Consider the following 22006-nt stretch of genomic DNA (forward strand, 5'->3'; position numbering starts at 1 on the left):
ATTCTTCTATTTCTGATTTAATATTTCAGCCTTTTGCTATGATGTAACCATTTTTCTTCCATGTCAGCCTTCAGCTTCTATTCTATGACAAACTTTGTTATGTCTTTTTAGCCTTCAGCTTTATTCTGCTGTTTCTGATTTTAGGCAGGAAGTATCTCTTGTAGCTCTCTAGATTATTTCTTAAAATTAAGACTTTATGACTAAAGACTTAAGAAATACCTGTTTAAACTCTATTGTGCACACATCTCGGTAAAGTGAGTTTCTGAAATAAATGAACTTTCATCAACATTATTTAACATGACTATTGCTAAGCAAACAGAGTTTAAGTGCGTCTTGTCAGGTAACAGCAGACTTTCAAAAATAATCCCGTTACATTGCTGGCAAAATGTCCCGTCAGTAATACTCTTAATACTACAGCACCAATATGAAAACAGAACCCAATAATCACAACAACCATTAAAAAAAAGATAAAGTACCTTAAACACTTCATATCTTTATTTTTCCCTTTTAGAACTGTACAGTTAAATTAAATTTAAAGCGTCTCTAACAAAGTCAGATATGTACATGTTATCTAAATGCTTTCAGGTATAGCTGTTCGACACCCACTTAAATGATCAAATCAGAGCTTGTGTAGTTGTGAAATCCACTCTCTTTGAAAATGGTGAATGAGGGAAGGGCAGAATGACTCAAACCCACCTGCGCCCCACCACACACACACACACACACACACACACACACCTAACTTCCCAGTGTCGCAGAAAATTACAAATCTTATTTACAGAGAAATGGACAAAACTCAAATGAAATTCTTACGGGCTATTGAATTAACTACTCAACTGGTCATTTCAGACATTGTCAGACAAGAACACAAGCAACTGAGAAATGTTCTGACTGAATGGAGCCCAGTCTGAGGAGACGTTTCTCAACAGGGTGTGTATGTCTAACCTGATCCAATGACTGGATTTTCTTTCTCCTCAAATTTTACTTGGGCATGCTTAAGGTTATTAATTGGTATAAAAAAAACAAACAAAAAAAACAAAGTATGAGAATTGTATCAGAACAATTAGCTTTTACACGTCTATTGGAAAAACAAGTCTATGATGAAACCCATTCTGCCTCTCTTGGGTAAAAACAAAGCTTTACAGGCAGGAAATCAGTTTCAATTCTTTTAACGTCATTGTATTAAAAAATGAAGCACACCGACACCATGTATACTAAATAATTTACTACTGTAAGTGCTTATCTGAGAACAAATATTTTTCACTGGGAAGAATATGTTGATTGTTTTGTTAAAGTGACAGAGCAGTGGTTCTTACTGGCTTAAATAATACAGCAATCACATTTTCCTTTTAAGTTTGGTGTTCTTCAGTCAGATAAGTTCAGACACATCTGTGTCTGTCACAGAAGCTGGATCTGTGCCATGACCCAAATTGGGAGTTTTGCTCCTCTGCAAACTGAAATAATATTTCAGCGCGTCCTAATAAACTCTCCTCTTTGGGACTTTATGCTGCATTTTTCGCATTACTACTCAGCTGCCTAAACTGCCTTTTTGATTTTGTAAGCAATCAGGAGCAGGTTAACTCTGCGGTAACAGACTTAATGCCACATCACCGGCTGGAATGATACAACGGGAACAATTAATATATATATGGCTTCTTCAGAATATCAAACGTAAATGTGGTAACTGACTATGCTTCCTGTTTTTGCTGCGTTTGTTACAATAATGTTTCAACTGGTGTCACAACATACATCTAAATCTAAAGTTTGTATAAGTTCACATAATGTCCCAGCAAACTGACTTTTATGGTATAACATTCATTTTGGGTGACAGTCGGGTATCAGACCGGCCAGCAAAATTGCATCTTGCCTGGTCTGATATTCATATTCAAATGAGAGAACTCAATTTGGAAATGATTGCTCACCAAGTACAGGAGTTCTTGACTGGTTTGACATTACCACAAACTGAATTTAGTGAAATGTGATGGCAGCTCCAAATTACACAGCAGCATTAAAAAAAAAAAAAAAACAAAAAAAAAAAACCTGATTCCATGTAGTGTTTCTCTTATGTGCCATGTGTTATTCAACCCCAGACTGCTCCACAAACCTCAAGGATTTGTGGAACACAACAAACCCCACATCAAGAAAAAAAAAAAAGGAATAAATCAAAAAAAGATCTCTGTTCCACCTCACACTTGCAACTTCTTTAGATTTACTGTTAACCCAAAGGACATAAATTTGACTTCAACTTCTGGGACACAGCAACAGCAGCAGAAGTCACAAGACGATTTCCAACTGTCACAATGGTTAAGATGAAGGCAAACAGAAAACTTGCTGCTCACACATTTAAAACTTCTGTACTTGTAGGATGTTGGGGCGGGGGCGTCTTGAAATTGGAAGACACTATAAAATAAAGTCAATGTGGATGTTTTGTCAGACAAATACAACCTGCTGTAGTTCACATGATGGCAATGGTATACCTCCTAAAAAGAGGTCAGCAAAATGCATCTTCTATAATAAGTGAGATTTTAATCAACACATCTTTCATTAAAGAAAAACAGTTGGAGTGCTTTTTTTTTTAAGTCAGGAATCGTGATATTCTCTAAGAACATGCAGTCCAGATGTGGGAATAGAAAGAGCAGAGGGAAGTTACGGTCCATCTAAAGCTGCTTCATCTGTCACCCAACATCCCCACCACACAGTCCAATTGAAAATAAACAGACCTACCAAAAAAAATAAAAAAAAATACAGTCAGGACTCCGTGCATGCGTCTGTCCTCATATGCGGCATAACGAGCCACAGTCTGTGGAGCCAGGGGGTTTTGGGTAGAATGGGAGCTGATATATAATTTGAGCCTTTATTGTTACAATACATTCACTTTTAAAAAAAAAAAAATTTACATGTTCTTTATGTATTTCCTGGAAAAAAAACCAGAAGTCCATGTTAAGAGAGCTGCTGTTTCCCTGTGGACTATGTCTGAGAATAAAGTCTCTGCTGTCAGTTGAATTAAAGAGTGGAAGAGCCGATTTGAGAAAAGAGGGGAACGGGGGAACAAAACACACACACACAAAAAAAAACAAAATAACCCAACACCAATCTTTTCAGTCACGTGCCTGGTACAGTTGGGATCCCTAGGATGAGCTGGGTCAGCTACTGCTGACCACAAGGAACTTCAGTTTCCTTCAGTTTCTCTGTGGGTGAGTTTGTTGGACTCTATGGTAATCAGGGAATTCAGAATCCATCCACCCAAACCGTCAGGTTCCTCTCTGCCAGAGTGCGGTTCACTGAAATGACCTGCGAAAAAAAGACAAAGTAAAAAAAAAAAAGAGCCTAGAGTCACCACCCAGAAATCAGTCAGTCTCTTCACTGTCACCCTTGTGCTACCCAAAGCAGAAACATTTGACATCTGTGCTATCGTGAGGTTTTCTACTTAAAGCTGCAGTATGTAACTTTTACAAAAATATGTTTTTTTACATATTTGTTCAAACTGTGAAAAAATCAAGCTCCTCCACCTCATCCTGGTGTTTTGCCACAGACAACAACAACCAGAACCAGGAGGAAGGTCTTGGCGCCATCAATCATCAATGTATACGCGCTGCTACATGTCCTAATGGTGGAAACAACTTTCCATCTCAGGGAAACTGTTTATCTGCCGACATCGGTTGCGAGGAAGCAGCAGAGAAAAAGGGGGAGGGTCTGAGCAGCACGTATATGAGGGTGATTGACAGCGCCAAGACCCTCCTCCTGGCTCTGATTGGATGTTTCTGAAGGGCATTTCTATAGATGACTAGAGGAGAAGCTTGACTTTTTCACAGATCGTCTCATCTTATACTGTCACGACAGTTTTAATAAATGTTTTAAAAAAAAAACAATTTTTTTAAAATAAGATTTAAAATGCAGATAAATACCAATCATAAAGAGTCATTTTATTCAAATAAAATGAACTTTACTCAAATAAGTACCAGACAAAGTGGATTTAAATATAAAGCACAACAAGTAATTATTTTCTTTCCTCTTTTTTAAACAGCTGTCATTTGGTTTTGAGACAAAACAAAGTAACATCATGAATGTTGATACACAGAACTGTGGGCAGCTTTTACTTACAGCTACCACATGTATTGGGATTATTTTACTTATCTTAAGTAAAATAAGAACTTAAACATATTTTAAGTTCTTAAAATATGATTAAGAACTTAATCATATTTTGCAAATCTTAATACCAGAAGTTGAACAGCTGTAGTATTTCTTATTGCAAATATTGCTGGTTAAAATCCAGGGTAGAGTATTTGTGTATTGTCCTAAAGAAATTGCTGTCTATTACATTTTTTTCCTTTTGATAATGTAAATAATTTAGTGATGGAGACATTTAATGTGGGCACTGATTTGGTATTTTCTTTCAACATATTTTCATTTACTTAAACGATAAGTAGAACATGAGGAAACGACAGACTCAATAATCGTTTTAATTAATGAAACAATGGTATCAATTATCATCAAAGGGATTCTGATTCATAATTTAAAACAGAAAACATTGACAATGTTTGACAACTGCCAAAACTGACATCATGATTGGAAAGGTTACTTTTTTGACTGAACTATTTTATGCGTTGTTTGTCCCATAAGATCTCAATTAATATTTAAAAATATAGTTTAATTAAATTAATGTGCAAATTCTGGCTGTATTTGATGGAAATATAGCTAAAATACAGCTGAATTTCATGGGAACTGTCTGAACAAAGACAGATGCAATTTCAAAATAATTTTAAAATGTGTCACTTTTATGAAACAAAAGCTACAAACGTGATAAGTTTAAAAAACAAAAATCCATATGTCCATCTCTAGTAACAACCAGGTAAGATCATGTTTGTAACAAACCTCATCTCCAACAAGGTTCCACAGGTGGACAAGTGGGAGGCCTGTGTTGTTGTCGTAGTTTGAGACCTTTAGAGAAAGAAAACATCAGCCAGCGGTCACTCAGTCTGTTACTCTTAAAACAGTGGTTCCCAAAGGGTGGTGCATGCAGTGCCATTGCGGGGGGCGGGGGGATCAGTATGGATGATTGAAAAAAAATTAAAAATAGTTACACAAAAGTGTTTCAATGTGTTTTGTTGCAACTTGAAGACTGAAATAAACTTCAGTGGAGTTTGAAAACAAAATGTGTATATAGGTTTTATGTCTGGTTGAACGATGTGTGTGCCCAGTTGATTTTTTCTTTTCTTTTTGGGGGGGGACTTTATTGGAATCCATAGGGGGGCCCAGAAAATCTTTGGGAACCACTGGGGGGGCCCAGAAGAAAGTCTTTGGGAACCACTGCTCCAGAAGGAGTTGGTCCTAATGGTAGACCCACCTGTGCTAGCAAGGCGACACCTCGGGTCATTTCTTCCAATGTGGTCGTAGCATCCGTTGAGAAACAATCCTCCCCTGTTAAATGAATGACAATTCACTGAGCTAAAATCGCAGTAACTGGTTGTGCCACATAAAAATTACAAAATGTCAGGCAAGTTTTTAGGGCCTTTTGTTTGTCCACAAATTCTCTAAATATTCCTAAAAAGAAGCATGTGACAAATACTACTTAATATTTTTGAAAAAGTTAATTCCCATTTTAAAAGTGAACACAGGGGGGCGCCGTGTGGCTCAGTGGCTAGAGCAACCCCCCATACAGACCCCGTTGCAGCGTGAAGTCAGTGCACAAGATCCCCTTTCCTTCCCAATATTAAATATGTGCATGATATATGAAAGAATAGGCAATGCAGAGCTTTGCTACTAATCATCAACACTGCAACAAGATAACAAGGTCAGGAAAAAGTTTTAATTAAATAGCAGGGAGAGAAAAGTAGGTCAGTTATTTGACTTTGACAACCAGAAGATGTAGATGTGGAATTGTGTTTGTTTTGGTTAAAAGAAAAAGGTGATCCACACACACCTGACGGATCATCAGTACAGCAGGTGTTTAAATGATCTGATCAACCACTGCTGTGTCAGATTAGCTAATAGCAGCGGTAGATAATCTACCACAGATAACGCTGGTCACTTAATAATCGCAAAATAAACATCAAGCCTAAAAAACACAAAACTATAACAGACTGAATGTTCTGTTCTTTGTGTGGGAAATGTTTGAGTGTTTTTTTGTTGTTGAATCCTGATCCATTAGTGGTGTTGTTGTGGCAACTGTGGTTTTGAATTGTTCTTTTTTTCTGTCAAAGAATAATTTCTCCCTTTGCACTTCCGCACTGCACTAAATTAATAATACCTAAATCTCCAGGTTTCATTAAGTTAATGATGCCACGGCAGCATGACTATGGACAGCAGAAAGAATATCCTTTTTGCCCTCCAGCATTCTGTGCATGTGCAAAATGTCCAGATGTAAACAGTAGCATGAGGTCCATACAGAGGCTACAGAACTCAATGCAGCTGCCCAGAGTTCAACTCCCATCCTGTTCCATTGCTGCATGCCCCCCCCCCCTTTCTCTCTGCTCCTTCCCTGTCAGATTACTGTCAAATAAAGGCCACTAATGCCAAATAAACGTTAAAAAAAGAACACACCATTTAATCAACTTTAGAAATTTCTTAAATGTAAATTCTGTGTTAAAAAATTCTGTTCTCAAGTCTGCCGCAGACACCCGACAACTACAGAGTCTCCTGGAAACATCTGCAGCTGAAAGGACCAAGTTGAAGTAAAGTCGGGAAAAAAATATAACATTGGATCCACCTGTAGTGGTCCTGGTCTGCTGTCTACCTGCTCTGTGTTTAAATTTTGTCTGTTTGATAACTGCAACATAAATGCAGAGTATTGAGAAGACATTTTGGAGTCTCCTTCAGTTTCCTACTAAGTCAACAGGAGCTGGTGTGTTTAAAATGCACTGTAAAAATCAAAACATCTTAAAAGTGCTGCCTGCTTTGCATAGCTTACGAATGGCTTTTTATAGCATCTGGGACGTCAACAACATCGATGAGCAAACCGGACGCATTCGTCTATGGATGCATTCACACCAGTCCTGTTTAGTTTGCTTCAAGCCAACACTTGTTCATTTGTCTAGAAAGTCTGGTTCAGTTGAGAACCAGACTTTAGAGTAATTGAACTCTATTGCAAACCAAAAAAGTGGTTGATGTGATTTGGTTGAAGGGAACTCTGGCGCAGTTTGAATGCAGAGTTAATGCAGGTGGACCGGAGACCGCTCCAAAAGCATGGAGCTATAGAAAGCCTCCTGCGACACACACACACTTTTGCACAGTTAATGGTCAAACACTTAGAATACGATCACCACAAACCTGGAAGTGGAGCAACGTTGTCAAGCAGTACTTCTGCACTTTGAAAGGGTAGTGTCACAAAATCCGATCTGGAAAGAAGGACCCAAATATTAAAACATATAAATGCATAGAATTCGTGAACAGAAATCACCTACCTACACACTGACAGTATCATGATAAATTGTGATTAAAAAATATAGTCCGTTTGCTTTAAATAGTTTCAGATCAGCATTGCTTGTTGTACTGTCCAATCATTTATTGGAAGCTTAACTTTATAGTGTCATGTCCTATTTATACCTCTTGCAGATTTAAAGTACATATTTTAAAGGGACAATATTATGTAAAATCAACGTTTTTGAGCTTTACGTCATGTGATGTTATTCCTTATTCTCTATTTATGATTTGTTAACAGTCAGAGGTTAAAAAAAGAAGAGTCACTCTGTTCTAAATAAAAAAACAACCATTTTTAAAAGTTATTGTATGAACTATAAATAACTTAACTACTCTGTATCAGTACTCTGATTTGACAAGTATCTAAACTGAAGTTCTTTTACTCTGGAAAAAACTGGTATTAATTCATTCTAAACTCAAGACTTGATGCTCATTGCTAAATATGAATGTTCAAAAATAACAGTGGAGTCATGCTGAAAGCTATTCAACACAAAAAAAGCATTTAATATTGTCAAATTCCTAAAGGCCTTTCCATTAGGGGTGAAGTTGATTCAGCAGAGTTTTATCAGTGGGGTTTGGACTCCCCAGTCCTGTTTGTGATATTTATGGACAAGATCTCTGGTAGAAGTTTGGAATGGCTGATGTCTGGTTTGGGAATGTTGGAGGCTCCTTGCTTTTTGCAGGTGACGTGCTTCTATTGGATTGTTCAGGCCGTGTCCTTAATTTTTGTGTTCATGCTTCGGTTTACCTTCTGCTTATTAGAATGATCCATCACTCATGAAAACAACCCCCCACCTCCAAGATGAGTAACCACACGAAACCCTTCCAGATACAGAGGTAGCTTCTTCATTACTTACGTCATTGATTAAAGATTATTTTTTTATATTTTGAAGTTCAAACTCATCAGGCCGCTTCCACATATGAACAAATAGGCATTTTAAATAACCGTTTTATTTGTTAAGTTCAGTGATACAAATAAGACATGCGACTTGCCTGATTTGTCGGAGTGTATCAAGTTTCACTTTGTCATAACCCCCGTAGTCGACATATCTAATCTCCACCTCATCAGTTTCCTTATAGAAGCTGATGACCTGAGCTCTCCACCAGGCCCCGTCCACTGCTGGGGCTGCACAAATAACACCCACTGAAACACAAAGCACAAAAATAAAACCTTACTTTCAGTTGAGCAGATGTTCATCCATTTATTACAGTAGCTGTGACAATCAATTGTAGATAAAAAAACAAAAAAACTTGCTTATTTGTTCTACAAAATATTTCTAGAAACACATCAGAGCTGTATCTTCAAGTTCAAACATTTGAAATGAACATATGTAAAAAGCCAAAAAGCCATATATACAATATATATATAAGGATTACTTTCAGCGGGTGAGGGCAGAGCTGGAGTTCCCGGCTGGGAATAGCAAAGGAACATCTGCTGGTCGAGACTCCGCAGAGCGTGGTAGGTGGGATGGGTGTGCTGCTGGACAAAGACGTGGCCAGCTGACACAATGTTGACCACAATCACTTCAACCGTCACTCCACTAGGCAGAAGGAGCTGAGGAAAAACGTCGTGGTAAAAAGGGAAGTAAATGTCAACTCATCCACACCGACTCCCAATGTTTTCAATTTCTTTGAGTATTCCAACAACAGCAGCAGTAAGGAACCTCTGTCTTACCCAAGAGGTTATGGGAAGTGATGGCAATGTGAGTGGAGGTGCATATAGATTTCTCAAGTCCAGGTCTTTAAATTTCTTGCCAATAAACGACAGTGCCTTATCAACCTGCTGCTGCAAACCTGGAGAGAAATTAAGCACAATTACCTTTAAAGCAGACCAACCCGGCAGCAGAATGATAGCCAAGTTAGTAATATTTACTTCATTTGGCAAACTTAAATATTCCCACTTTATGACAAAAGTGGACCTTCAGTCCTCATTCTGCCTAAAAAGATGAAGGGAATTTTCCCCACACTCACCTTCAATGTGGCAGATTTGGAAATCCTGTGTGTAAGGCAAAGTGGAAATGTAGATTTTTGCACCAGAGTTCTGCTTCAGGAAACTGACATATCTCCCTTGTTTCCCAATCAATCGTCCTACTAGATGCTGACACAAGAAAGCAAATGGGACAAGAGGACATCTTAGATAGTGAGGGGGGGAAAAACCATCAGGACCCACCTATGGAGTGTCATTTAGATTGGTTAAATGACACTCCATAGGGGTGTTGTACAGGGGGAAAAGTTCAACCAATTCCAAGGGCTGCGTCTGTATGAAACGGTTTGTTGTGTTTAGTATGCCTCACAAACAAACTGGACTTTCTAGGCAAACAGACTAGAGTTCGATTAAAGCAGACTAAACAGGGCTGGTGTGAAAATATTTACCAAGATGTTCCTAAATGTAACTTGCCCCTGTTCCTTTTACCACATATAACAGATGAGTCAGTCACCCAACACATTTATAAAATCTTTCCTCATGTTTCTAACATACCTGCTAGAAGTGAGTTCATTATTTATGACAAAGGTTTCTTGTTCTCATTGATGTATATTTGACATTCAAACTAAATATTCCTATTGTTAAAAAGCTCAGATAAGGTCAGTTTGATCCAAATATAAAAATAACTTGTATTTGTAAGTGCATTTGAGTAGCAGACATCAATAAATTCCTGTATTTAGAGAGAAAAATACTACACTAGTGCACAAAAAAATTAGGTCATGCATACACACACACATCAAGGCAGCATCAATGAAAACAGAAGAGGTCGTGTGTTTTAGGCATCACTGGTTGTTTTGACTAACCTTTGGGACCTCAATCTCCCAGACGACGAGTTCTGAGGTAGATGATGTAGAGTTGTTGCCCTGGTTCTCACAAATACTCATAGTGCAGCCGCTGTCCACAGAATCCATGCTGTTCACATCAGAACCTACAGACAGACAGACACGACCATCACTTTTCAGGCAAGGACATATTTCCAGAAACATCAAGAGCAGGATGGAATGTTGAGCTTTTGCTAATATAGATGCATACATAACCAACCCTATCATTATGAATGCCATCAATATTTAGGATGACACAGTGCCAGGAATAAACTTTTGTAACTACAGTAGGTCTTATATAATCAGCTTTGCTTAAAGGAGTTAAGGACATATGATTTCAAGAACGGAATAAATATGGACAGAATTTGACTACTGAAAGGGAATTGACTGCATAATATGAAACCTTACTTATCTTTTTAATTTGATTATTTGGTTTCAAGACCAGCCAGCAGTTTTTTCACCTTTTTCACAGACCTTAACATCGAAAATAAGTAGGGATGCACAATATATCAGCGCAGAGTAATGTCAGTCCATTTCATTGATTTTTAAACCTAATTAGTAACTTTGACCTTAATTATCATTGTATTAAGAGGCAGGTTTTCAGGTCTAGACATACAGTAGCTGTTCACATATTGTAAACATAACCATAATTCTTTACTAAAAAAATACATCTCTGCAGGTTTCAGAGTCTAGAGAAAATGTACATTTAAAAACAAGCCATGACAGATTGCAATATGTATTTGAAGCAGAGAGTCTTGGACGGTATTCAATGTCTCTTCACTGTGATGGTACAACGTGCTGCTGTGTTCTATTTGTAAAACTACCTGGAATCACCTGGTGATCCCTTTTTATCATCAATTTGATTCTGTTCATACATAAAATGCATGTTTAAGAAAACAGAAGTTTTCACAAAAATGTTCAGAAGTAATAATGTGTAAATAAAACAATAAGTATGAATAATCATGTCTCACCTCCAGACTGATCTGTGTCCAACTCACATGTCCCATGAGCTCCGTTCCTCAGGTTGTCCCCGTTAACTTTCTTTATGCCACACACAGCATCAGAATTTACTCCAGCTTCCTTTACGCAGCTCCCAGCTGCAGACTGAGGCGGTACAGTTTCATTTGCTGATGAGTCTGTAATCTTTAAAACACCTGCTGGATTCCCCAGCATGCTGCTCTGCAGGTCCTCGCTGCTGTTCCCTTCCTCAGAGTGGTATGTGCTGTAGGCCGAGTCTTCAGTCAGCACTGAAGCATCGTCAGATCTATTAAGTAGCGTTTCCCTTTGGTGTGGTAGTGTTGGCCAGGCTGCATTCTGTGCGCTCTTGGTTTTCAGAATCCTGGTTTCGACATTTTCCCACCCTGGAGTCACTGAGAAACCTTTTGGCACTGCTTGGACTTCCTTCTCTGCAGCCTCTGAATGCTCATGGTTTCCCTGTGAGGGAACATCAGCAGGAAAGTCTTCCATTATTGGATCAAGTAGTGAAGATCGAGTGCCACCGGCCAGAGTAACACTCATGTTGGAGGGTTTAGTGTTTGCTGAAACCTCACAGCTGCTGGTCCCAAGAACTTCTTGTGTGGCTGCAGAGAGGACCTCAGTAATGAGTCCAGCTGCCAGTAGCTCCAGATCGCTCATTTCTTGAGGGTTTTCCTTAAAATGCACGTCCACTGAGGTATCTAATGAGGTGGATGTACCCTGGACTTCGGAGGAAAGGATGGTAGGTGTGCTGGTCAGGATGCATTTGTGTAAATCCTGTACTGAAAGGGCATTTTCCAGAGAGTCTCCGTCTGACGACGCCATCCTGTGTGTTTCAGCTGATGTGAATAAGCAGACGGCCTCCTCTTGTGAAGTTACAGCGCTGTGATGCGTTGCAACTTCACCCTCTGGCTCTGGCCGCTCCGCATCCGAAAGATTTATTGCCATGGGGGAAAATCTGGTGTCTTTGGAGTCATTGGATAACAAAGCAACTTCCTCTACCAAGTCTTCTGGAAGAAGATCCAACTCTGTGGCTGGGCATTTCTCCAACTCACCAATAAAGTCAGGGGTCGAGTCACATTCAGGGCCTTTGAGGGGTTTCATTGATTCCTCTACCAAATCACTGTCTCTAAATGTTGGTGTAATTATATTTGATGGTCGGTCAGCTTCCTCATGCATCGTTCTGCCGCAAAAATGAACATCATTGCACGCTTGTTCCAGTAAAGATATTGCTTCAGGATCTTGGGGAGGCGTCGGGGAAATAATTTCATTCTCTGTGTTCTCGTTGCTGTGATTTGTGAAGGCTGGGCTTTCCTCTTCATATAGCAAACCGTTGTTGCACTCTTGATGAGAGTCTTTAAAGCTCACAGAAGTCGAAGGGACCTCGGGGCTTTTCGGTCCGACGGGTCGCTCTTTCTTCCTCGAGGTGTACCACCACCAGCCAATGAGCACAAGCACTCCAGGCATCGTGTAGGAAACAACAGACCGAAACCGAACTGGCATTTCGACGAGACACCAAACGTTACACCTGAAATGAACACACAAACGTTTGACCGGTATAAGCAACGTTTTTGAAATTATTTGCTTTTTAACTAAGAATCAAAGAAAGAAAAAAAAACAAAAAACCCTCAGAGTTCATGTGGTGGGTAAAGGCATCAAAAAGCAGGACGTTTAACGCAACAGCAAAACAAACCAAAATAAGGGATATTTGCTTTGACATAAGGAAGGGAATAATCTTAACAGTTCATGATGAGTTGCCAATGTTGACAAATTCAGGGCTTCAATACTGATATCTCAGTATGACACCGTTTATTTTGCACAGCTAATTTTGACTTTTTTTGTAACTTCTACCAGAAAGCAGGGTACACTCTGGAGATGCATATCTGGACAGCATGTCTATGGTTAATAAAATAATTTACTAGTGTGTGTCTGCATAACTGTCCCCTGGATGTATTGCTAGTTATATTAACAATTTAATTCATGTTAAAAGTTCTATACTTTTCCAGACTCAACTTTTCAGAGTTCCAAATCTCTTGTCATAAACAAAATATAAATAACTAAAGTTCACGGGAAATTAATGGCAAACACTTCTACAGAAGACAGGCTTCAAATATGTCTTCTGCAAAAACTAGAAACTGGAAACAAGGACCAGAGAAGAAATAAAAAGAACGATGACATCAAGAGGAAAGTTAGGGAATTTCAGAAAGAAGAATGGAAGCAATAAAGGAATAAATTATACTAGTAGAAGACAGAAAAGGGATGGGAGGGAAAAAATGAAAGAAAACAAAAGATAGAGATCGGAGACACCTACAGGTAAAAAATAAATAAATCAAATACACAAGGAAGGGAAGGAGCAAATTACAAGGGCAGAGAGGTCACAAAGAGAGGAAAGAATAGTCTGGAAATACAAATACTTTACAGTTTTAATGGCTTTTTCCATACCTGAAAATTGTAAAATCAAATTTCATCCTTTTCCGGACTTTATTGCACACTGATTACAATTTGCAGGTGTAAAATAAATACGTGTGAAGGGCACCAAAACTAGTACAACACAGAGGGTCCGACCCCCCCAGAACCGTGTGTTATCATCCACTCTGATACAACCGCAATAAAACACAGCTTAAATAACTTAATTAATTTAAGGAAGACGTGGTTTAGTCTCGACTGGTGGATGCCTGATTGCTAGTGGGCTTTTAAATATTCCACCAGCGTAAGCCCTTACTGTAGAAGGAGATCCTGTTCATAGAGGCAGGACAAAGTAGCCCATTTGGAGGCCACTGTCCTGCTCTGGTACAGTCACCCTGCAATGAGTAGCACCGCACCGTGTCCGTTAAGGGAACAAGCAATTCTTATTCATTCAAAATTAGCCTGTACGATTTGACCTTCCCACCGTACAACCAGACGACACATCCCACAAGTTGAGCTAAGCAAAGGGCACGTGTGTGCTGCACGCGGGTTAGCGACTGTCCCGAACAGGCCTCATAGCCGCCAGTTAGCTTCTAGCTAACTAGCGCGATAGCAGACGGCGTCCAGCGGCTGACTCTGACAATTAGTACGTCGTCAGATGGAGCCACCGCGAATATTACTAAGATATGCCTGAAGTGATGCCTGAAGTGACCATCACAATGTCCGGTTGTTTAACTTTCGTAACAGGGACGCAGCTAAAGCGAACTGCTGACAACCAAGGGAAACGTGGAAGTTGGTTGTTCAATGACATAATATCATTGCTCTTATTCCACTACAGAGTTTACTTTGGGTAGCTTGCAGGACTCCCAGGGAATATCAGAGGACATTTTTTTATGTTAGCATTCTCTGCTTTCAAAGCAATAACAATGTCAAATGCACAGAAGGTACAAAGATCCGTCCAAAACTGTACCTGTCTCCTGTACTTACAGTATTTTAAGGTCCCCAATGCTGCCACGCTAGGAACAATGCAGTTTGAATGTTTTCAATCGCTTTACTGATCTCCTCCCCACGTGTTTAACCGATCTGCCTCAATCTGTAAAAACAGTGCAAACAGCTGTTCAAATCGCGCGATACTCGATTATGTACTCTCGCGTCAAGCGAGACCGCATTTTCCACTGAAATTATACTTAATTTTAAAAATGATGTATTTTGGAAAAGGGATATGGGACAAAAATTCTAAATAACATATAACCCTTTGTCTGGTTTATTATTATTATTATTATTATTATTATTATTATTATTATTATTATTATTATTATTATTATTATTATTATTGAATGATATGGACTACTTTTTGTCTGGAATAAGACTTGTTGACGTTATTCTCAACAAGTGATAACAAAACACATTTTAACAGTCGAATATATCAATAAAAAGTTACTGTTTAGCAGCCCGCAATGAAGTGTGTACTCAAAGAACCAGAACTCATTTATTTATTTATTTAGTGACAGACACAGTTTGCTCTGTAACTATAGTAAAATTTTCATGATGGCCATTTTTTAAATTGTTTTATTATTTGTCAAAAAACAAATACGCATTTAATTAAATGTAACAGTCTTAATGGAAATTCCTCCTGCAATTCGGCTAATTAAAGACGTAATTACACATTCAACTGTGACTCAAAAAATGATTATGAATGGCTGTGACTTTATAGAAAAAAAATGTAACAAAAAATTCAGAAGGAATTATTTGACCAATGTTTGTCGTACAGTAGGGATAGAAACAAAAATAATAATTAAAAAAAGGAAAAATAATTAAAAGAATGAATGGTATAAAAAAAGGATTTATATATAAAAATAGGTAACACAAATATAATAAAAGATGATGAGAAAGTTGAAATATTAGCAAGAACATTCAGTAAAATTCATGGTTCAAATATTAGTAAAGAGAAAAGAAAAGAGGAAATATAAAACTTAAATACAATGATTTGTCGCAGAGTGACGAAGAAACAATTTGTCAAATGTAGAGTTTACAAAAGAGTAGAAATGGGAGGAATGCCTTTAGATTTGAGAAGGACAAAATTAAATGAGTTATTGGTTAAATGTATAAATCAATAAGCTGGGTCGTCCAACATGGGGAATTTTAAATCCATGCAGGGAAAAATAAAATAAAGAAATGAGAAGTTTTGGATGAATAATTCAATTCAAAAATACTTTACTGACCCCAAAGGGAAATTAAATGTTGTTGTAACTCAGTAACTCAGATTCTTCAGAGTTATTGTATATAATGATGGCTGTTGGCAGTAAATATCTCTTGTAGCAGTCTGTGTTACAGCAAACCTGAAGACGCCTCTGACTGAATACACTTTGTTTACCCAAGACTCAAAGAGGATGGTCAGGTTGTTCATTTTTCTTGGTTTTAAGAATCCTTCTTTTAATTATCATCTTCAAAGATTAAAAAGAAAATGAAAGATTTTCAAATTAATTGTTTAGAAATGAGTCAAACTATATTACTATAGTTCTATGTTCAGTGCAACTACATGTAAACTATTATCGTCAATATATTCACATCTATATAGATGCATCAAAAACGATTGAAAAAACAGTAGCAGAATTTAATTTAAAAGTAGGGAAACGAATCACAGATGGATTATCAGTATATATAGGAGAGATATTGGCAATATTATTATTATTAGCTTTACAATAGATAGAAGACATAAAACCATTAAAAGCAATAATTTGTTCAGATTCAAACTCTGCATTAGGTTTAAAATATAATCAATCAGATAATAGGACAGACATCTTATTAGAAATATTACATACATTATTTAGAATGCAAAAATGGGTTTAACAGAAAGATTCTTGTGGATACAAACACATGTTGGGGTTGAAGGGAATGAGATTGCAGATAAAATGGCAAAGAGGGCTATTCAAAATCTTATTAGTTTCGTAGTAAAAACAAGTAAATCTGAGGGGAAAGAGTATTGTTAAACAAAAACCGAGAAAAGAATGAAGAAAAAACAAGAAGATTTTACAAGATTCAAAAGATAGTAGGAGAAAGAAGAATTGGAAGATGAAATAGAAAGGAGGAAAACGTGATGGCAAGAGTGAGATTTGGACATGTGGGATTTAATTTGTAAATGTGATCACTGTGAAAAATATGAAACAATAGAGCATGCTATGCTAGAATGTCATAACTATGAAAAAGAGAGAAGATATGTGAGCAGAGCTTGAAAATATTAAGGAAAAGGTTAGTTTAGTATTGAAGAAGAATTTAGTAGTAAGCATATACAAGTTATTATTCGATTTTTAAATAAAACTGAATTGTTTCATAAAAGTTGACCATATGTAGATAGATAGATAGATAGATAGATAGATAGATAGATAGATAGATAGATAGATAGATAGATAGATTATCCTCCATACCAGTAGGTGGCAGTAATGCTACTTCACGTTTTTTGCCAACCGCCAATAAAAAGCAAGAAGAAAAAGAAGGAACAGAAAAAGAAAAAGAAGAAGAAGAAAACGACGAAATCCAACGCTATGTATATAGACAGAGCACAAGTAAATAAATAATAATAAATAATGTGGTGGCAGTATTTTTTTATATAGAAAAAGCATATGATATGATATGATATGATATGATATGATGTGGGTTGAGGGATTATTAATTAAATTATACACGTTGGGCATTAAAGGAAAAATATTCAAATGGATTAAAGACTTTTTAACAAATTGAAAAATACAAGTTAGAATTGCTGAAGTGATCTCAGGAAAATATATAGTAGAAAATGGAACTCCACGAGGGAGTATTATAAGTCCGTTACTGTTCTCAATTATGATAAATGATGTATTTAAATATTTTGGAAAAAGAAATGGAATGTTCACTTTTTGCAGATGATGGAGCTGTTTGGAAAAGAGGGAAAAATGTAGATTTCCTTGTAAAGAAATTACAAGAGGTTATTATTGAAATAGAGAAATGGGCGTTGCAATGGGGATTTAAGTTTTCAGTTGAAAAAACAAAAGTAATGATATTTAATCAGAAAAGAATAAACAATAAAATAAAATGAAATTTATATAACCTAGAATTTGAGCAAGTAAAATGTATAAACTTTTTAGGACTATGGTTTGATGAAAAACTAAAATGGAATATACATATTCAAAATGTTGCTGATAAATGTAAGAAAATCTTAAATATTTTGAGATGCTTGGCTGGCAGTGACTGGAGAGCAGATAGACAATCAGTAAAACAGATTTACACTGGAATGATAAGATCTAACATAGACTTTGGTTGTATAGTTTACGGTTCAGCAGCTAAAACACATCTGGTTAAATTAGACAATATCCAACATCAGGCATTAAGATTATGTACCGGAACATTTAAAGCCACACCAACAGCAGCATTAGAAGTAGAAATAGCAGAAATGCTGTTAGACTTAAGAACAAAACTAGAAATAAATTATTGGTTAAATTTACAAGCCAATAACTTTGATCATCCAACTTGGGAAATTTTAAATCCATGTTGGGAAAAAGAAAAGAAAGAAACGAGGAGTTTTGGATGGACAAGTGAAAAGAAAATAAAAGAATTTAAAATGATTGATTTAGAAATTAGTCAAACACCAATATCAATTATACCACCATGGATTCCAGAAGCAACAGTAGATATGTCAATAATGGAAAAGAACCAAGATAAATCTAACAGCGTAGATAGTTATTCAATACAGTTACATTTAAACAATTATTATCAATATATTCACATTTATACAGATGCATCAAAAATAACTGGGAAAATAGAAATAGCTTTTGTAGTACCAGAATTCAATATAAAAATAGGAAAACGAATCACAGACGTATTATCAGTTTACACAGGAGAAATGTTGGCAGTATTATTAGCTTTACAATGGGTAGAAGACATAAAACCATTAAAAACAGTCATTTGTTCAAATTCAAGCTTTGCATTATTAAGTTTAAAATATAGTCAATCAGATAGTAGGATGAACATTTTATTAGAACTATTTCATACATTATTGAGAATACAAAATATGGGTTTAATAGTTATATTTGTGTGGGTTCCAGCACATATTGGAGTTGAAGGAAACGAGAGGACAGATAAAATGGCAAAGAGGGCAATTAAGAATAATATTAGTTTTACAGTTAAAACAAGTAAAGTTGAAGGAAAGAGTATGTTGTTAAATATTGTTATTATTAAGTATTGTTAAATAAAAACTAATGGAAAAATGGCAGCAAAGGTGGGATGAAGAAAAAACAGGAAGACGGTTTTATAAAATTCAGTAGATAGTAGGAGAAAGAAGAAATGGAAGACAAAATAGAAAAGAGGAAGGAGTGATAACAAGGTTAAGATTTGGGGAGACAGGACTTAATTATACACTTTTAAAATTCAAAAGCATACTGGCAAATGTGATTACTGTGGAAAATATGAAACAATAGAACATGTTATATTAGAATGTCATAAATATAAAAGAGAGAGAAGACATATGAGGAGAGAGTTTGAATGTATTAAGGAAAATGTTAATTTACTAGATATTTTGAGGAAGAATTTGGGGAGTAAACATATCCAAATAGTTATTCGATTTAAAAAAAAACAACAACAAAACTATTTCATAGAATTTGATTATAGTAGGTGTGTTTGTGAACATGTGTATGATATAGATGGGTAGAATACAAAGTTATTTGTGCGTGTGTGTGTGTGTGTGTGTGTACATGTATATATATATTTATATGTATAGGTAGAATGTATTTATTTCTTTTTATTTCTTTTTTTTGTTGTTGTAGAATTTATATACAATATATGTGTGTGTAAAAATAGATGGATCATCACGAACCACACTCCATACCAGCAAGTGGCGGTAATGCTACTAAAAGTTTGTTGCCAACCGCCAGTAAATCCAAGAAGAAGAAGAAGAAGAAGAGGAAAACGACGAAGAAAAAGAAGAAGAAAGAAAAAGAAATAATTAAATAACATGAAATAAAACCATTCATCGTTTTAGTACAGGCATTACTTCCTCTGTCTGTTACCTTGTGTCAGTGGGAGTATTTGCATTTAGAAAACACATTCGCGTCAAACCTGCCGAGCCGTCAGAACAACCAGGAGTGTTGAAGACCACATTTGTTAAGGTTAGTGTGTAACTATCATTTCTGACGACGCTGGTTCGTTATTGTTAACCTCCATACTATCAGCTTATAATTCCGTTTCTGTTTTATATTATGTTATCAACAGATTAAAGGACAACTTACATTCTGTACAATTTAACAAACGTTCACATTTCTTAAAGTTTTCCTCCTTCAGTTTGGCAACAGTTCTGTGGAAATAAGCCAGAGTACAAAACCAATAGCCACATACTGGGATGTTACAAAGCAGCTGCGCTTTTCAGATTTCTTAAGCGTTTCTTTTGTCACGCGTAAATGTTTCATGTCAGGAGTATTAATAATAATAATGATAATTATCTCTGTCTGATATTAAGCTAAGCTTCAATTGTGTTGAAATTTATCTTAGCATCAAAGAAAACCCCAGTAAATACAAATGATAGTAAATCCTGAGCAAACTTTGGATTTTGCTCAGAGTTTAAAAAATCTCTGAGCCACATTTAGAAGATTGAGCTAAGTTTAACTTGCCACAACAAGAACATATGACTGCCAGAACTGGAGGAGCTTAAAAGTTATCAAAAGGCAAAGACTAAATGAGACTAACGTTGACGTTTGATTGTGTGTCACAATGCAATTGAGCTTAAAGGTAAAGCTTTCAAAAGAAAAGGTAGGGGCTTAACTATAAACATGTTTTTAATATAAATACATTCATGTAACCTTTCAAATGAAAATAACCATGTTTATTAATAAAAAAAAACCAATAATGATGTAAATAGTAACATGTACCCACTGAGTAATTGTGCTCAGAACTTTGCAGAAATCTAAGAATCTAATGTTTCTGATCTCTGAAGTCTATTTCTATACAAACTAAACAAGTAAAAGTAAAAATTACAGTGCAGTAATGCTACCTTTTCTGTGCCTTTTCTACACCTTCAGTACTTCCGTATAAACTACACCTTCAGTATAAACTACACCTTCAGTATAAACTGCACCTTTTGCCCTCCAAAAAGTTTTCTTTTGGGGAAAAAACTTTTTTATTTTTATTTTTTACCAAAAAACCTTTTCAAGTACATTTAACCAGTACTACCCACCTCTGAACACCGGCAGCAACAAAGTTAGTAGCTATTCTTGCTTACAAGCCTAACGTGATATATTAGCATGGATTAAACAGTCATCCATCAGCAAGTTAATCTTGGAAAAATATTTATGTGAAGCTGATGGTTATGTCTCTGTGATGTTATCATAAGTTTGTTGTTGTCAGGTGTGAGAACAGTGAAGACAAGAGGGTCGTTGGGACATCATGAGGCAGCTTAAAGGCAAACCTAAGAAAGAGACATCGAAGGACAAGAAGGAGCGGAAACAGGCCATGCAGGAAGCCCGACAGCAGGTGGCCACAGTGGTGGTGCCTACAGTCACTGTGGTGGTTCTACTCATCGTTGTGTTCGTCTATGTGGCAACCAGGCCTGGTGCTATGGAATGAACATCATTGTTTCTTCAGCAATATTACAATGGATAAAACCAAGGACTCCCTCCATGATGAGAGAACATTTCCACCATTTGTCTTAACGAAAGCGTCCAAAGAATCCCTGTCCAGGATTTAAGCAGCTAAAAGAAGAACATGTCGTGCCTTTAAAGATGAATAAGGTCAACATTGACTGAAATCCGTCGTTTAGATATTGAATTGTCTTTATGTCCTGGAATATAACTCAACACGCTTTTATACCAAAGAATGTCTGTACACAGATAATGTCTGTCTACACAGATGATGTCTAAGAATGACTATAGATTGTGCCTTTGAGATACTGAAAATGCATTTAATGAATGATCCCACTCTGGTTGTTTGAATGTTGGTAGGCCCAACTAATTTCTTACCAGTCCGGATTGATGAAATCCAGTTTTTACACTTCACATTTTCAGCTTAACATATAAAACTAAATCTACATTTTGTAAATCAATTATTACAATTGTGTAGTTTTATTACGATGCCTTAGCTGATGTCAGACTGCTGCACTTAACATCAGTAATTGTTAAAAAGCAAGCATTTCATACAAACTCTGAACTCCAGCAGACCTTCTATGGAGTTTAAAGAAACAATCATGTAGGTGGTATTTGGTGCTGTAGATGTGGATTACAGTCAGAAACACTAAGTCAAGTTGCTGGAAATAATTTGAGGGACGAGAATCTTCCGATTTTCAACACAACGAAGTGTTATGTTGCTAAAAGACTCTTCTAAACCGATGCAATTCTAACTAATGGAGTATCTATTTTTGCAATAAAATAAAGAGAACCATGCAACTGAA

The 22006-nt window shown here is 36.6% G+C and overlaps 2 protein-coding genes across 2 annotated transcripts; one reads left to right on the forward strand and one right to left on the reverse strand.

Annotated features, from left to right (window-relative positions):
- Positions 1-473: 473 nt before the first annotated feature.
- On the reverse strand, positions 474-14731 carry akap1b (A kinase (PRKA) anchor protein 1b). The gene is made up of 11 exons (XM_027998826.1): positions 14590-14731; positions 11193-12724; positions 10204-10328; positions 9388-9514; positions 9092-9210; positions 8794-8971; positions 8410-8560; positions 7267-7334; positions 5345-5418; positions 4873-4938; positions 474-3291 (listed from the first exon to the last, which is right to left on the reverse strand). Exons 2-11 carry the CDS (start codon positions 12697-12699, stop codon positions 3229-3231), a joined length of 2478 nt encoding a protein of 825 aa, XP_027854627.1. The 5' UTR covers positions 12700-12724; positions 14590-14731; the 3' UTR covers positions 474-3228.
- A 4779-nt stretch (positions 14732-19510) lies between these two features.
- On the forward strand, positions 19511-22006 carry smco4 (single-pass membrane protein with coiled-coil domains 4). Its single transcript, XM_028045421.1, has 2 exons — positions 19511-19736; positions 20968-22006. Exon 2 carries the CDS (start codon positions 21007-21009, stop codon positions 21184-21186), a length of 180 nt encoding a protein of 59 aa, XP_027901222.1. The 5' UTR covers positions 19511-19736; positions 20968-21006; the 3' UTR covers positions 21187-22006.

The sequence above is a fragment of the Xiphophorus couchianus genome, chromosome 18 (assembly GCF_001444195.1).
Source record: "Xiphophorus couchianus chromosome 18, X_couchianus-1.0, whole genome shotgun sequence".
Taxonomy (NCBI): domain Eukaryota; kingdom Metazoa; phylum Chordata; class Actinopteri; order Cyprinodontiformes; family Poeciliidae; genus Xiphophorus; species Xiphophorus couchianus.

What these genes read in the sequence shown, in the direction of transcription:
- akap1b (XM_027998826.1), bottom strand. Translation starts at nt 12,699, where the DNA reads ATGCCAGTTCGGTTTCGGTCTGTTGTTTCCTACACGATGCCTGGAGTG. An exon ending in TCTGCCCTCACCCGCTGAAA is followed by an intron (nt 8,561 to 8,793) that starts GTAATCCTTATA and finishes TTTGTGTTTCAG; the next exon opens with TGGGTGTTATTTGTGCAGCC. An exon ending in CAACGTTGCTCCACTTCCAG is followed by an intron (nt 5,419 to 7,266) that starts GTTTGTGGTGAT and finishes TTCATTTAACAG; the next exon opens with GGGAGGATTGTTTCTCAACG.
- smco4 (XM_028045421.1), top strand. Translation starts at nt 21,007, where the DNA reads ATGAGGCAGCTTAAAGGCAAACCTAAGAAAGAGACATCGAAGGACAAG.